Source organism: Scyliorhinus torazame, chromosome 13 (genome assembly GCF_047496885.1).
Source record: "Scyliorhinus torazame isolate Kashiwa2021f chromosome 13, sScyTor2.1, whole genome shotgun sequence".
Lineage (NCBI taxonomy): Eukaryota > Metazoa > Chordata > Chondrichthyes > Carcharhiniformes > Scyliorhinidae > Scyliorhinus > Scyliorhinus torazame.
In genome coordinates this window covers 58,661,055-58,676,086 of record NC_092719.1, presented here as the reverse complement: position 1 = coordinate 58,676,086, position 15,032 = coordinate 58,661,055, and the positions used below count along the sequence as shown (strand labels likewise).

At 45.2% G+C, this 15,032-nt stretch overlaps 1 protein-coding gene across 1 annotated transcript in view; it reads left to right on the top strand.

Moving 5' to 3' along the window:
- The window catches only part of LOC140387620 (uncharacterized), a 176,173-nt gene that overhangs the window by 135,754 nt on the left and 25,387 nt on the right, over positions 1–15,032 (top strand). The window contains exons 89-91 of the mRNA XM_072470813.1: positions 1,519–1,578; positions 1,708–1,761; positions 11,703–12,208. Coding sequence (XP_072326914.1) covers positions 1,519–1,578; positions 1,708–1,761; positions 11,703–12,208 — 620 coding nt within the window. The remainder of the gene's footprint in view (positions 1–1,518; positions 1,579–1,707; positions 1,762–11,702; positions 12,209–15,032) is intronic.

The following is a 15,032-nucleotide window of genomic DNA, read 5'->3' as shown; positions in this document are numbered from 1 at the left end:
TCCCAGAAATAGCTGTAAGTCAGGAAACGGAAGTGAGGGAAGAACTCAAAAGTTTACAATTACTGGGGTAGTGGTATTGAACAAATTGTTGGAGCTGCGGGCTGACAAGTACCTGGGTCCGGATGGACTTCACCCAGAGGTTTGAAAGGAGTTGCTAATAAGATTGCTGATCCATTGGTTTTAATTACAATTTATGAAACTGCTTCTAATTCATATGTTTGCACATTCCTGAGAACCAGGCTTCGAGGAAGTTTAGACATGAGGCAGGCTTTGTGTCAGCCTAGATTCCTACTTTGGTGTTAACAAGCTGGGTGTTAAACGGCAGACTGTCTTGGGAGTTCAGAAGTGTTACATTAAATGTTTCCAGCAGCTAAAAGAGTTTGGGTCCTGTGGTATTGCCTATTGAATAGTCAGTTTCATGTTAAAATTCAATTTCTATGCCTCTGGCCAAAATCCGTTATTCACCATAGGAAATAGATGGTGGCTCTTAGTGCCTCCGCAGATAATACAATTTTCGATGATTGTTTCCGCTGCTTCTTTGTTTCTTTGATTGTAATGGGTCTACACAATGATGGGTATAAGATTGCACAGGATGAGGGTTGAGCTTTGCCCAACAATACCTGAACTATGGCCAACTTGCATATCCCGTGACCTGGAGTAGCCATGTTTCTGGTTCATGAATGTTCATTTTTAATTAGCAGAAAGTAAGGCTTTGTTTAAACAATTTCTTGTCTTGTGGACATGACAAAGACATTAGTGACAGGTGTTATTTTTCAGCTTCAGCCCCTTGACAGTGAACATCCATTGGTTTGCTCTTCTGCCAGCTTCGTCCATTCCTGATCGAGGACAGATGCATGGCTTAACTGTTGAACAAATCTTCTCATGATATATTTCAAAAAACAACTGCAAAAAACAAATCTTCCATAAATAAGGAGTCTTAAATTCAGCTTTGAGGTCCGAATGAACGTGACATATATCAAAGGGTGACTTAATGGAATTTCCAGTTGTTGAATGGCTTAGTCATGTTCGGCATCACTGTGGGAAATTGGGGTGATGAGCGTTTATTATTTCGATCTACAGGGAGTGTCTCAAGATGGATCTTCAGATATTCAGCTGTTGAGTAACTTAGAGCCTGAGCTGTGAGTGTCCACGGTATTGTTGCCTCCGCAACTGTGACACTTGTGTTCTGGTCTGAAGTTACATTAGGCTTTGAAAGTGCACTGGTATTTTAAGTGCCAGCACAGACTTGGATGAAGATGTGCAGGATGGATTCAGTATCTCAAATATGAGCTTTCAAAATGGCTCCCAATTGGTGGCGAACTTGTCTGTCATGCAGGTAGAATACACAGCTTACACGGTGGCAGGACACTGGGCATCTGCAGCAGAATGTTTCAAACCCAGAGTCAGCTCTGTTTGTAATTTGTTGAAAAACTGGTGAATCAGTGGAAACTGTCTCAATACTGTCCAATTTCATCATTGAAAATAGTGATTGTAAATTATTTTCTTTATCTTCGGAAGAAACAACTTCAACACCAGTGACAAGCACTACATCTGCGTCTACTGCCAGCTCCACAACTAGTGAGTGATGTTTTCCTTCAATGACTATGGAACAAGATCAATCAAATAAGTTTATGTTGAAAATTCTTAATGTTCTTTAGAAATTTTAGTCAGAAGCTTGTGATTTTAAATGCCTCCAATATTTTGCAGAGTTAACAAGTACAACAGTGTCAACAACTGCCTCAACCATTGTCACCATAACCGGTGAGTGATGATTTTCTTTCATTATAAATTGCGAGGACTTAAATACAATTGTTTTTATTATAGTTTCCGGTCCTTGTCAGTGAGAGTCAGCTCCCTTTCTCCTTCGGCATATTCCTCCATTCTACCTTGAGATAAAAACGGTTTTGCACCTTATTTTGTATAGCCACCTAGAGCACGTCAAGAAATCTACTTCAGGTCTGCCTCTCCTGAATTCTTGAATGGAAGATATCTCAGATGGGTAATTAGATCAAGCAACTAAATTAAGCAGAACATTATTTATAATGATGTAAGTCTTCAAGCTTATTTACTATATAAGGCACAAGGCACCAATCACTCATAAGGGATTGGGTAAACACCGTGTAGGTTCATTTATTAAGACTAAGCACATGAGAACAGTTATGCACAGGTATAAATCATGAAAATATCAGAGCCGCTGTCTGCGCTCGGCTCAGACCACTGACTGTCACTGTCTGTGTGCAGTCTGTACGTTCTCCCGGTGTGTGCGTGGGTTTCCTCCGGGTGCCCCGGTTTCCTCCCACGGTCCAAAGACGTGCAGGTTAGGTGGATTGGCCATGATAAATTGCCCTTAGTATACAAAAAGGTTTGGAGGGGTTATTGGGTTACGGTATAGGGTGGAAGTGAGGGCTTAAGTGGGTTGGTGCAGACTTGATGGGCCGAATGGCCTCCTTCTGCACTGTATGTTCTATATTTTATGTTCTATGATGCCTAGTGATGTCCCTTAAATGGATATTACGGCATCCCCCTTCCAAAGAAGGATAACTACTTACAATGCATGGCCACGTTTAGTTGCCATTGCATGAATGCATCAAACTGGTGAATCTATGAGCCTCTAAAGTGAAAAGGTAATTTGCTGGTGGGCCCAGATCTTGTAGTAGTAACATTGTCTGGAGGTTTTTTTCATTGCTCATGTGGGATTACCATTCTTGGATGTTGTTCCTGGCTGCTTTTGGGCTCATGTCCGAGAGGCAATAGGACTGCACGGTGGTTGTGGATGTGGAATGGATCTGATTTAACTTCAGTTATGCCTCACTGTTACGCGTTTGGGTGGAATGACTTTGTAGGATCTTGGTTCTGAACAAATCCTCTTTACCTCGACTGGTTGCCACATATCTTCTGTGGAGTCCTGGATTCAAAACTGTTGTCCCAACTGCAAACGTGACAGTTCTGCACTAGTGTTTTTATTGTAAACGTTGGTCATCTTCTCTTGTAGTTTTAAAACTTGCCCTCTACTTTCTGCAAGAGTAGAACTGGTAAGAGCAGGCACTGGTCTGGCAGACATGAACTCTTCCAGAGATGGAATAGTTTCTTGATTTGAATGTTCTGGTGAGTGGATCAACAATTGGGGATGTACTTAGCACCTGTAATCATTGCTGAGCTGTAAGGATGTCACAAATTAGGTCTAGTAGCTCTGTGTTAGAAAAGTCACAGTCCAGTTCCTTTTCTCTGCATTTGCTGATGATGTGGTCAATGGATTCTGTAGGCCGTTATCGAAATGCCATGAACTCTGGTCGATGAATACAGAGGTTTAAGCTGTGACTGAATGTAATGTAGTGCAATGTAATCCATATATTTTCGGGATCCTTTAGCTCTTCTTCTGTTGATCCTGACTTGTTTGGCCTGTGTAGCTCTTCATTCCCAATCGCTCGGTGAATTTGTATCTCGCTTGTCTGGTTTAGAGATACCTGAATCAGGAAACCATGGCAAAATTCTCCGGTATCGGCACGATATCCGCCGACCGGCGGCAAAAACGGCGCAAATCAGTCTGGCATCGCACCGCCCCAAAGGTGCGGAATCCTCTGCATCTTGGGGGGCCGAGCCCTAACCTTGAGGGGCTGGGCCCACGCCGGACTGATTACCGCCCCGCCAGCTGGCGGAAAAGGCCTTTGGTGCCCCGCCAGCTGGCGTGGAAATGACATTGCCAGGCGGCGCATGCGTGAGAGCGTTAGCGGCGGCTCACGGCATCCCCGCGCATGCACTGTAGAGGGAGTCTCTTCCGCCTCCGCCATGGTGCAGACCGTGGCGAAGGCGGAAGGAAATGAGTGCCCCCACGGCCAAGGCCCGCCCGCAGATCGTTAGGGGCCCCGATCACGGGCCAGGCCACCGTGGGGGCACCCCCCGGGGCCTGATCGCCCCCCCCCCCCCCCCCCAGGACCCCGGAGCTCACCCGCGCCGCCTTAGCCCGCCGGTAAGAGAGGTGGTTTAATCCACGCCGGCGGGACAGGCATTCTAGCAGCGGGACTTCGGCCCATTCGGGATGGAGAATCGCGGGGGGGGGGGCGCCAACCGGCGCGGCGTGATTCCCACTCCCGCCGAATCTCCGGTGCCGGAGAATTCGGCAACCGGCAGGGGCGGGATTCACGCCAGCCCCCGACGATTCTCCGACCCGGCGGGGGGTCGGAGAATCTCGCCCGATCTCAAAATGCTTTAGAAACATTTTTAGTTTGGATAGTGGGTCAGCTGGATGCCAATGAAAATTGGAGAATTTTGTGGACATTCTGACAGTATCCCTTTGACCTTCCTTATTCTGTAGTACCTGGGGTGAGTTTTGCTGTAGCTGCTTTGGTGCACTTTCCTGAAGTTCCACCCACAATGACAAGTTGTGGTGGGAACATGCCATGGAGTAATGATGTCTTTGGTTGGTTTTTATTCAGTCTATTGTTCAGAAAAGTCACCCGTGTTATAATCACAATTGTCCCTGGCCCAATTCTTATGACGGGATTCTTTGTTCTGTTTTGGTCGACTCTTCCTCACTCGCTAGTGATCTGGCTCATACCATGGTCACTTGCACTTTCCGTCTGTTCACACCCGGTATTGGTGCTCTTGATGTGTTGATCTAGGAGGGAACTTAGGAATAGGAGTAGGCCATTCATCTCATCGAGTCTGTCCTGCCATTTAATGAGATCATGGCTGATCTGTGGCCTAACTTCATCTCCCAGCCTTTGGCTTAATATCCCTTAATATCTTTGCTTAATAAAACTCTGTCTCAGATTTAAAGTTAACAACTGTTCTCGCTTCAACTGCTGTTTGTGGGAGAGAGTTCCAAACCTCTACCAGACTTTGAATGAAGAAGTGTTTCTGAACACCTCTCCTGAATGGTATCACATTAATTCATAGACACTGCCCCCTAACTTTAGAATCTCCAATCAGGGTAAATAAGTATATCTTTACCTACTCTGTCTTTCCCTGTTAATATCTTGAATATTTCGATCAGATCATCCCTTAACCTTCTAAATTCGAGTGAAAACAGACCTAATTTGTGTAATCTGTCCTCGTAACTCAACCCCAGTAGTCCAGGTATAATTTTAGTAAACCTCTGTTGCACTCCCTCCAAGGCCAAAATATCCTTCCTAAGCTGTGCTGCCCAGAACTGCTCGCAGTACTCCAAGTGGGGTCTAACCAGGGTTTTGTATAGCTGCAGTATAGCTTCTGTGCCTTTATACTCCAATCCTCCAGATATAAAGACAAGTATTCCCTTAGCAGTTTTGATTATTTTCTGCTCTTTTTTGTGGCATTTTAAGGATTTATGCACCTGAAGCCCCACGTCTCTTTGGACATCCACTATATCTAACCTCTTTCCATTTAGAAAGTACTCTGCTCTATCCCTTTTTGGTCCAAATTGGATAACATCACACTTCTTTACATTGAATTCCATCTGCCACAGTTTTGCCCATTCACCTAGTCTGTCAATGTTTCCTTGCAAATTTCTGCAATCATCTACAAGTTTGCTGACGATACGACCATAGTGGGCCGGATCTCGAATAACGATGAGTCAGAATATAGGAGGGAGATTGAGAACCTCGTGGAGTGGTGTAGCGACACATCTCTCCCTCAATGCCGGCAAAACTAAAGAGCTGGTCATTGACTTCAGGAAGCAAAATACTGTACACACCCCTGTCAGCATCAACGGGCCAAAGTGGAGATGGTTAGCAGTTTCAAATTCCTAGGGGTGCACATCTCCAAAAATCTGTCCTGGTCCATCCACGTCGACACTACCACCAAGAAAGCACAAGAACGCCTGTACTTCCTCAGGAAATTAAGGAAATTCGGCATGTCCACATTAACCCTTACCAACTTTTACAGATGCACCATAGAAAGCATCCTATCTGGCTGCATCACAGCCTGGTATGGGAACTGCTCGTCCCCGGACCACAAGAAACTTCAGAGAGTCGTGAACACCGCCCAGTCCATCACACAAACCTGCCTCCCATCCATTGACTTCAACTACACCTCCTGCTGCCTTGGGAAAGCGGGCAGCATAATCAAAGACCCGTCCCACCCGGCTTACTCACTCTTCCAACTTCTTCCATCGGGCAGGAGATACAGAAGTCTGAGAACACGCACGAACAGACTCAAAAACAGCTTCTTCCCCGCTGTTACCAGTCTCCTAAATCATAGAATCACAGAATTTACAGTGCAGAAGGAGGCCATTCGGCCCATCGAGTCTGCACCGGCTCTTGGAAAGAGCACCCCACCCAAGGTCCACACCTCCACCCTATCCCCATAACCCAGTAACCCCACCCAACACTAAGGGCAATTTTGGACACTATGGGCAATTTAGCATGGCCAATCCACCTAACCCGCACATCTTTGGACTGTGGGAGGAAACCAGAGCACCCAGAGGAAACCCACGCACACACAGGGAGGATGTGCAGACTCCGCACAGACAGTGACCCAAGCCGGAATCGAACCTGGGACCCTGGAGCTGTGAAGCATTTGTGCTATCCACAATGCTACCGTGCTGCCCTCTTATGGACAGACCTCATTAACACTACACCCTGTATGTTTCATCCGATGCCGGTGCTTATGCAGTTACATTGTATACCTTGTGCTGCCCTATTATGTATTTTTTAAATTCCCTTTTCTTCCCATGTACGTAATGATATGTTGAGCTGCTCGCAGAAATATACTTTTCACTGTACCTCGGTACACGTGATAATAAACAAATCCAATCCAATCATCTAGGCTGTCTGCAATGCCACCTAACTTTGTATCATCAGGAAATTTGGATATGTGACTTTCTGTGCCATCATCCAAGTCATTAATTAATAATGTGACTAATTGAGGCCCTGTCACGGATACCTGTGGTACACCACAAGTCACCTCCTGTCAATTAGAGTAATTACCCATTATCCCCACTCTCTGTCTCCTGCCACTCAATCAATTTCCTACCAATGTCAATAATCTGCCCTCAACTTCATGGGTTTCCACCTGAGTTAACAGTCTCTTATGTGGAACTTTATCAAATTCCTTCTGGAAGGCCATATAAATAACATCCATAAACATTTCCCTGTCCACTATCTCATTCTCACTTCAAAAAATTCAATAAGATTTGTCAGGCATGACCTCTTTACAAATCCATGCTGACTTTCCCCGATTGACTGAAATTTTTCGAGGTGTTCAGTTATCCCATCCAATTATAGACTCCAGCAATTTCCCCACCACAGATGCTAGGCTAACTGGTCTGTAATTCTCTGGTTTCCCCCTTTCCACCCTTGCTAAAAAGTGAAGTGACATGTGCAATTTTCCAATCCAGTGGGCCTAATCCTAAATCTAGGGACCTCTGAAAGATTATAGGTGGGGCATCTACAATGTGCTTCCCTATTTCCTTGAAAGCCCTCAGATAAAACTATTAGGTCCTGGGATTTGTCACTCTAGTTCCATTAATTTCCTTGTTACTGATGCTGTACTTGTGTTAATTGCATTAAATCCCTGTCCCCTATTGATTTTTAATTTTAGGGGGATTTCCGGCAAGTTATCCTCCTTTTCATCTGTAAATACTGAGGCAAACTAATTGTTCAACATGTCTGCCATTTCCCCATTATCAATGACAATATCTCCATTTCCAGCTTTTAGTGGGCCTACATTGCTCTTGACCACCCTTTTCCCCTTCATATAACTGTAGAATTCTTATTGATTTTCATGATCAAAGAACAAAGAACAAAGAAATGTACAGCACAGGAACAGGCCCTTCGGCCCTCCAGGCCCGCGCCGACCATGCTGCCTGACTAAACTACAATCTTCTACACGCTACTAAAGGGGAGTCCCTTTTAGTAGCTCTAATAAACTGCTTTGTGACCCTGTTCTTGTCTTTGTATCCATCCCATTCGTCCAGATCTGTGATGTGTTTTGCATTTTTGTAAGCCCTTTCTTTTAGTTTTATGCTGTCCCTAACCTCTTTCGTTGACCATGGCTGTTTTTTTTTGTGAAGTGGGGCTTTTTCCTCTCAGGGAAATATACCCGCTCTGTATCTGATTAAATGTTTATTTAAATATTCGCCACTGATCTTCAATCGTATGACCCATTAACAGATCTTCCCAGTTTACCATGGACAGTCTCTGTCTCATCCTGTTAAAGTCAGCCTTACCCAAGTCTAAAATTCTAATGTATCGTACGTTTTACCTTCAAATGCTACACTGAATTCATCATGTAGTGATCACTATTTGATAAATGTTCACGCACTGTTAGGCTACTAATTAAATTTGACTCATTACTCATAATTAAATCTAATGTTGCCTGTCCCCTTCTTGTATCTGGAACATATTGCTGCAGGAAACTATCCCGGATGCATTCCAAAAATTCACTACCTTTTCGGCAGATGCTTGTCTGCCTCTCCCAATCTCTGTATAAGTTAAAATCCACCATTAATACTACTCTGCATTTACACAATTTAACACCTCAGAACTGGTACCAGGGGTCGATCACAACACCCATTACAGTTTTCAATCCTTTTTTGTTCCTCAGTTTCACCCATATGGTCTCCACTAGATGCTTTCCCTTCATTATATCCTCCCTCACCATTGAGATGATAGTACTTCTAATCAGTAAGGCTGCTCCACCCCCTCTGCCATCTTCCCTGTCCCTCCTGTAAACTTTATAACCAGGTATGTTTAGTTCCCCATCCTGACCATCCTGCAGCCATGTCTCTGTAATAATCTCCATCTGCTGCTCATCTAGTTTATTCTTTACAGTCCATGCATTAGTGTATATAACTCTTAATTGGGCTATGACCCCAAATCTGTCCCTTACCGCTGATGCTTTATTTGTTTGTTTATTAATTTTCTCTTTTGGTTTAACCAGTATACTTCTTGTAGTTTTGCCATTTGCTGCAGTTCCTGACTATTTGTTTACTATTAGCCCTGCTACTTGTTTTTGGAACTGTATTGGCCTCTCCCTCCCCCCCCCCCCCCCCCCACCCCCCACCCCCCTCCCACCATTCACTAGTTTAAAGTCCTTGTCACCCTAGTTATCTTTTCCACTAGGGCACTGGTCCCAGATTGGTTAGGTGGAGACCGTTCCAACGATACAGATCCATCCTGTCCTAATACTGATGCCAGTGTCCCATACCCAGATTGGTTAGGTGGAGACCGTTCCAACGATACAGATCCATCCTGTCCTAATACTGATGCCAGTGTCCCATGAAATGGAACCCCTCTTTCCCGCACCACCCTTTCAGCCACATGTTTACTTCCCTAATTTTCTCATCCCTATGCCAATTTGCACGTGGTCTGGGTAATAATCCAGAGATTATAACCCTTGAGGACCTGTTCTTCAAGTTTGGTCCTCGTTCTTGATATTCCCCAAACAGGTTCTCTTTCCTATTCTTGCCTACGTTGTTTGTCCCAACATGGACCATACCAACTAAATCCTCCTCCTCCCTTTCCAATATCCTTTCAAGCCAGTTAGAGATGTCCCTCACCCTGGCACCGGGCAGGCAACATACCACACAGGTCTCTAACTCCTGCTATCAGTTTCACTAATTATGGAATCCCATACCATTACCACTTCTCTTTTTGCTTTCCCTGCTTGAATGGCTACCTGTACCATGGTGCAGTGGACAGCTTGCTCATCCTCCCTACTTTATTTTTCCTCATCCACACAGGGATCAAATAGCTCATACCTGTTAGGGAAGGTCAAGAGCTGAGGCTCCTCCATTTCTGAATTCAGGATCCCTCTCACTTGAAGTCACACCCTGCTGGCCCTGACCACTAGTCAAATTGACACACTTTGGGATGTGACTGCCTCCTGAAACACAGTGCCCAGGTAACTCTCCCCCTCCCTGATGTGCCACAGTGTCCAAAGCTCAGACTCTTGCTCAACTCTTGAGCTGAAATTCCAGAGTTACAAGACTTGCTGCAGATGTGGTCACTGCAGAACGCAATGGTCTCTACAGCTCCCACATCATGCAGCTATGGCACATCACCTGCCCAGCCATCTTCACTTAGTTAATTAGTTTCCCACACTGCTACAATCTGCCCCAAACATTGAGGTTCTTCTCAAGCAATCTAACGTCATCTAAAGCTGTTCACCATGTCGAGCCACTACTTAATCTTGCTGCCAACTGTCATTGCATCACTGCCACCATGTTGTGTTCTTATAATGTCTGTATTCAAGTTAGGATAGGCTCTCATGGCACCTACATATCTGATATAGATCTTTCTCATCCTTCCTATAGTTCTGGGAAATAATTGCGATTGTTGTATTTCTTACCAATGAGCATTAGAGCAAATTGCTCGAGTTAAACAGTTGGTGGCATTTTTGCTTCCTAACCACAATTCTATTCTTTGCAATGTTTGCAGCTGCTATTTTGGCCCAATTCATTAGTATCATCTCCACTGAGGTTTGTTGACTCTTTCAGTGCGGTCTGCTTTAGATAAACACCCAGTCTGCTCTCTCTCTCCTCCCCCCACCCCCGCCCCACCACCTCATGGCCTCCACCTTAGGAAAGTCTTCAGTGGGGGGGGGGGGTCTCTCTGGAAATGACAATTAATCAATTTGTTCTTGGAACAACATCTTTTGGGGAACCAAGTAATAGTGAAATGAGCTGAGCCTGACATTTCTAACAGTGGTAGTCAAGAAGCAGCAGATGCTCATGACTCTTGTCTCTAGGTGTCCCTGACTTAAAAATACAAAGCCACAAGTGTATCTTTGTGCATTCTCTATGATGCACGATCAATTGCACAAAGACTAAAGTTGGGTACAACTGTGGCTTTATTACAGTCAGATGCGAGGCCTCCTGCTGCAGCTGGCTAAATGGCAGGGCACTGGAGGTCATGCATATTTATACAGTTCTCCCTGGGCGGAGCCAGCCGGCAGAAGCTACCAGCGAACCTGAAGTGCAGGTCCTACCTTACATCTCCTATTACAGTGGATCACCACACTCTCTATCAGCCTCTACTGATCAGTGCTTATTCACTGATGTCTGCAATACACTTTGTTGCAAGGATCAATGCTTTTGTGCCCCAAAGTATGTCAGAACGCTGTAACGTTTCAGATTCCCACTTTCCCAAATCACACTGTTGTTAACATTTTTCTGATATTAGTAGAGGAAATACATATGCATATCTTTAAGTATCAAAGGAGCACTGCAGCTATTAGATTACAATTGCTTATTTTCTGATTATACCTGTGTCTACAAATCAATAGTGTCAAATTATTGATTGAGAGAGGTATACCAAAGTACTGTAACTTTTACAAACGATTGTACAGGGCAGCACGGTAGCACAAGTGGATAGCACTGTGGCTTCACAGCTCCAGGGTCTCAGGTTAGAATCTCCGCTGGGTCACTGTCTGTGCGGAGTCTGCACGTTCTCCCCGTGTCTGTGTGGGTTTCTGCCGGGTGTTCCGGTTTCCAAAGGCGTGCAGGTTAGGTGGATTGGCCATGATAAATTGCCCTTAGTGACCAAAAAAAAAGAAAAAAAAAGGTTAGGAGGGGTTATTGGGTTACGGGGATAGGGTGGAAGTGAGGGCTTAAGTGGGGCGGTGCAGACGCGATGGGCCGAATGGCCTCCTTCTGCACTGTATGTTCTATGATTGTCATTTCATAGCTTTGTAGGTGAAACAAAATGAGCTTTTGAAAATACCGTAGCAATTATCTTTTATTTCTTACCGTGATAATTGTTGTGTTCTCCTTTATTTTGCAGAGGTTCCTTGCAATGGCGTGTGGTCAGGCTGGGTTAATAACTACACTCCAACCCTTTCACGTGACGTTCTGGATCGTGAACCGTTGGATCCAATTCGTAACACTGTGTGTAGTCTTGCTACAGACAAGATTGCTCATATTCAATGTGAAGCCCTCAGGTTCCCTGGGTCTCCAATTAATCAAACTGGGGACATTGTGTCATGTGACTTGAATGACGGATTGGTATGCCACTCACCAGCTCCTAGCTCGTTTATCTGTTTTGACTACAGAATTAGAGTTTGCTGTGAGCCAAGCGAAGTCACAACCCCGCCAACCACGACTACAACTGTCTCCACAACTACCCCTGTCTCCACAACCCCGCCAACCACAACTACGACTGTCTCCACAACTACCCCTGTCTCCACAACTACGACTGTCTCCACAACCACTCCTATCTCCACAACTACGGCTGTCTCCACAACTACCCCGCATGAAGAATGTTTCTGTAATTCTGACCCGCCAAGAAAGGTAACTATATTCTGACTAATTTCTCGTAAGTGACCTAATACTTGAAGACAATTATATTTGAAATAAGTGGACCACTTTCGTTTATACAGCAGTAGTGTTTGTTGCATATCCCATGTCTGTCCCTAGTCATTGTCACAGGCTGAACCAGCCTGTTCAGACCCTTAGTGACCTACTTGACCTGTAACTGCGCTCCTAAACCATTTTCCCTCCATCACCAGTGTTGTTCATTATCACTTGATGTGCCTCTGATTCAGCTCTTGGTTATGGAAACTTTCACCAGTGCTTCTATTACCTCTGGACTCAACTCTTTCAAAACTATCCTGACTGGTCTCCTATCTTCCACCTTCTATAAACTTAAGCTCATCCAGATCTCTACTTCCCCTGTCCACCTCACATCAGGTGAATGAAGAGGTATGTTCCAGAAACATGTATATAGACAAATTCAAAGATGTCAAACAATGCTTGGAATGCGACCATTAGCAGGTGATTAAATCTTTACAGATCCAAAGATGGGGTAACCCCAGGTTAAAGAGGTGTGAATTGCATCAAGCCAGGACAGTTGGTAGGATTTCACAGGCCAGATGGTGGGGGATGAATGTAATGTGACATGAATCCCAGGTCCCGGTTGAGGCCGCACTCATGTGTGCGGAACTTCCACCCTAAACACATTAAAGAAGCCATCCCCTATGGACAAGCGCTCCGTATACACAGGATCTGCTCAGACGAGGAGGAGCGTAACAGACATCTACAGACGTTGAAAGATGCCCTCGTACGAACGGGATATGGCACTCGACTCATCGATCGACAGTTCCAACGCGCCACAGCGAAAAACCGCACCGACCTCCTCAGAAGACAAACATGGGACACAACCGACAGAATACCCTTCGTCGTCCAGTACTTCCCCGGAGCGGAGAAACTACGTCATCTTCTTCACAGCCTTCAACACGTCATTGATGACGATGAACATCTTGCCAAGGTCATCCCCACACCCCCACTACTTGCCTTCAAACAACCGCGCAACCTCAAACGAACCATTGTTTGCAGCAAACTACCCAGTCTTCAGAACAGTGACCAAGACACCACACAACCCTGCCATGGCAATCTCTGCAAGACGTGCCAGATCATTGACATGGATACCACTATTACACGCGAGAACACCACCCACCAGGTACGTGGTACGTACTCGTGCGACTCGGCCAACATTGTCTACCTCATACGCTGCAGGAAAGGATGTCCCGAAGCGTGGTACATTGGCGAGACCATGCAGACGCTGCGACAACGAATGAACGGACATCGCGCAACAATCACCAGGCAGGAATGTTCCCTTCCAGTCGGCGAACACTTCAGCAGTCAAGGGCATTCAGCCTCTGATCTCCGGGTAAGCGTTCTCCAAGGCGGCCTTCAGGACGCGCAACAACGCAGAATCGCCGAGCAGAAACTTATAGCCAAGTTCCACACACATGAGTGCGGCCTCAACCGGGACCTGGGATTCATGTCACATTACATTCATCCCCCACCATCTGGCCTGCAAAATCCTACCAACTGTCCTGGCTTGATGCAATTCACACCTCTTTAACCTGGGGTTACCCCATCTCTGGATCTGTAAAGATTTAATCACCTGCTAATGGTCGCATTCCAAGCATTGGTTGGCATCTTTGAATTTGTCTATATATGTGTTTCTGGAACATACCTCTTCATTCACCTGAGGAAGGAGCAGCGCTCCGAAAGCTAGTGACATCGAAACAAACCTGTTGGACTTTAACCTGGTGTTGTAAGACTTCGTACTGTGCTCACCCCAGTCCAACGCCGGCACCTCACATCAAGCCTTGCTTACCCAACACCCCTGTGATTGCTGACTCTACGTGGGCCCTTGCTTCATCAGTGCCTGAAGTATCCATTTTTCATCCTCATGTTCAAACTCCTTCCTGATTTACCCCTTCCCGTCTCTGTAACCTCCTCCAGCCCTACAAAAATTTGCAATCTTCCCATTCCTCCAACTCTTGCCTCTAACATATCCCCATTCCCTTCACCCCATCATTGGTCCCTTCATCTGTCTAGATCCTATGTTCTGGAATCATGCCCTTGTCATCTCAATCTCCTTCTTTAAGAGCTTCACTAAAAGTTACATCTCGAACCAATCTAGTATTAATCACTCCTGTTATTATTGTCAACTTTTGTTCAGTTATGCTTCTCCTGTGAAGTATCTTGGTGAACATTTTCCTGGATTAAAGGTACTTCAAACTTTATGTTGTGGCTGATGTTTTTGCGATGTTTGTTATCAGTCACTGTTGTAATGGAAGCAATCCCACTTGGACGTTTACTCTCACCAAAAACACACAATCATCTCTTCAACTCATTTTTACCTGTATTCTTCACCTTACGTCTCTGCTACGTTTTTGCCACCACTAGTTTTAAATACTTTCAACTATTAATGGTGACTAGGCCGACCAAATTAGGAAACTTTGATATTTGCTCTTCCATCTGTCTGAATTGATGAAGGTGCTACAGGCATGTTACATTTCACCATGACATGTTTAGCACAACCCAAATATTAATACAGCAAACTGAATGCTTGCTTTCCAAGTTAACTTCATAGTAAACCGCATGTAGGAATCATAGAAACCTACCTCATAGAATCATAGAACTCCTACAGTACAGAAGGAGGCTATTCAGGCCATCGAATCTGTATGACCCTCTGAAAGAGCACCCACTCCCCCACCCTATCCTGTAACCCCACCTAACCTGCACATCTTTGGACACGAAGAGGCAATTTTTATCATAGCCAATACGTCGAGCCTGCACATCTTTGGAATTTGGGTGGAAA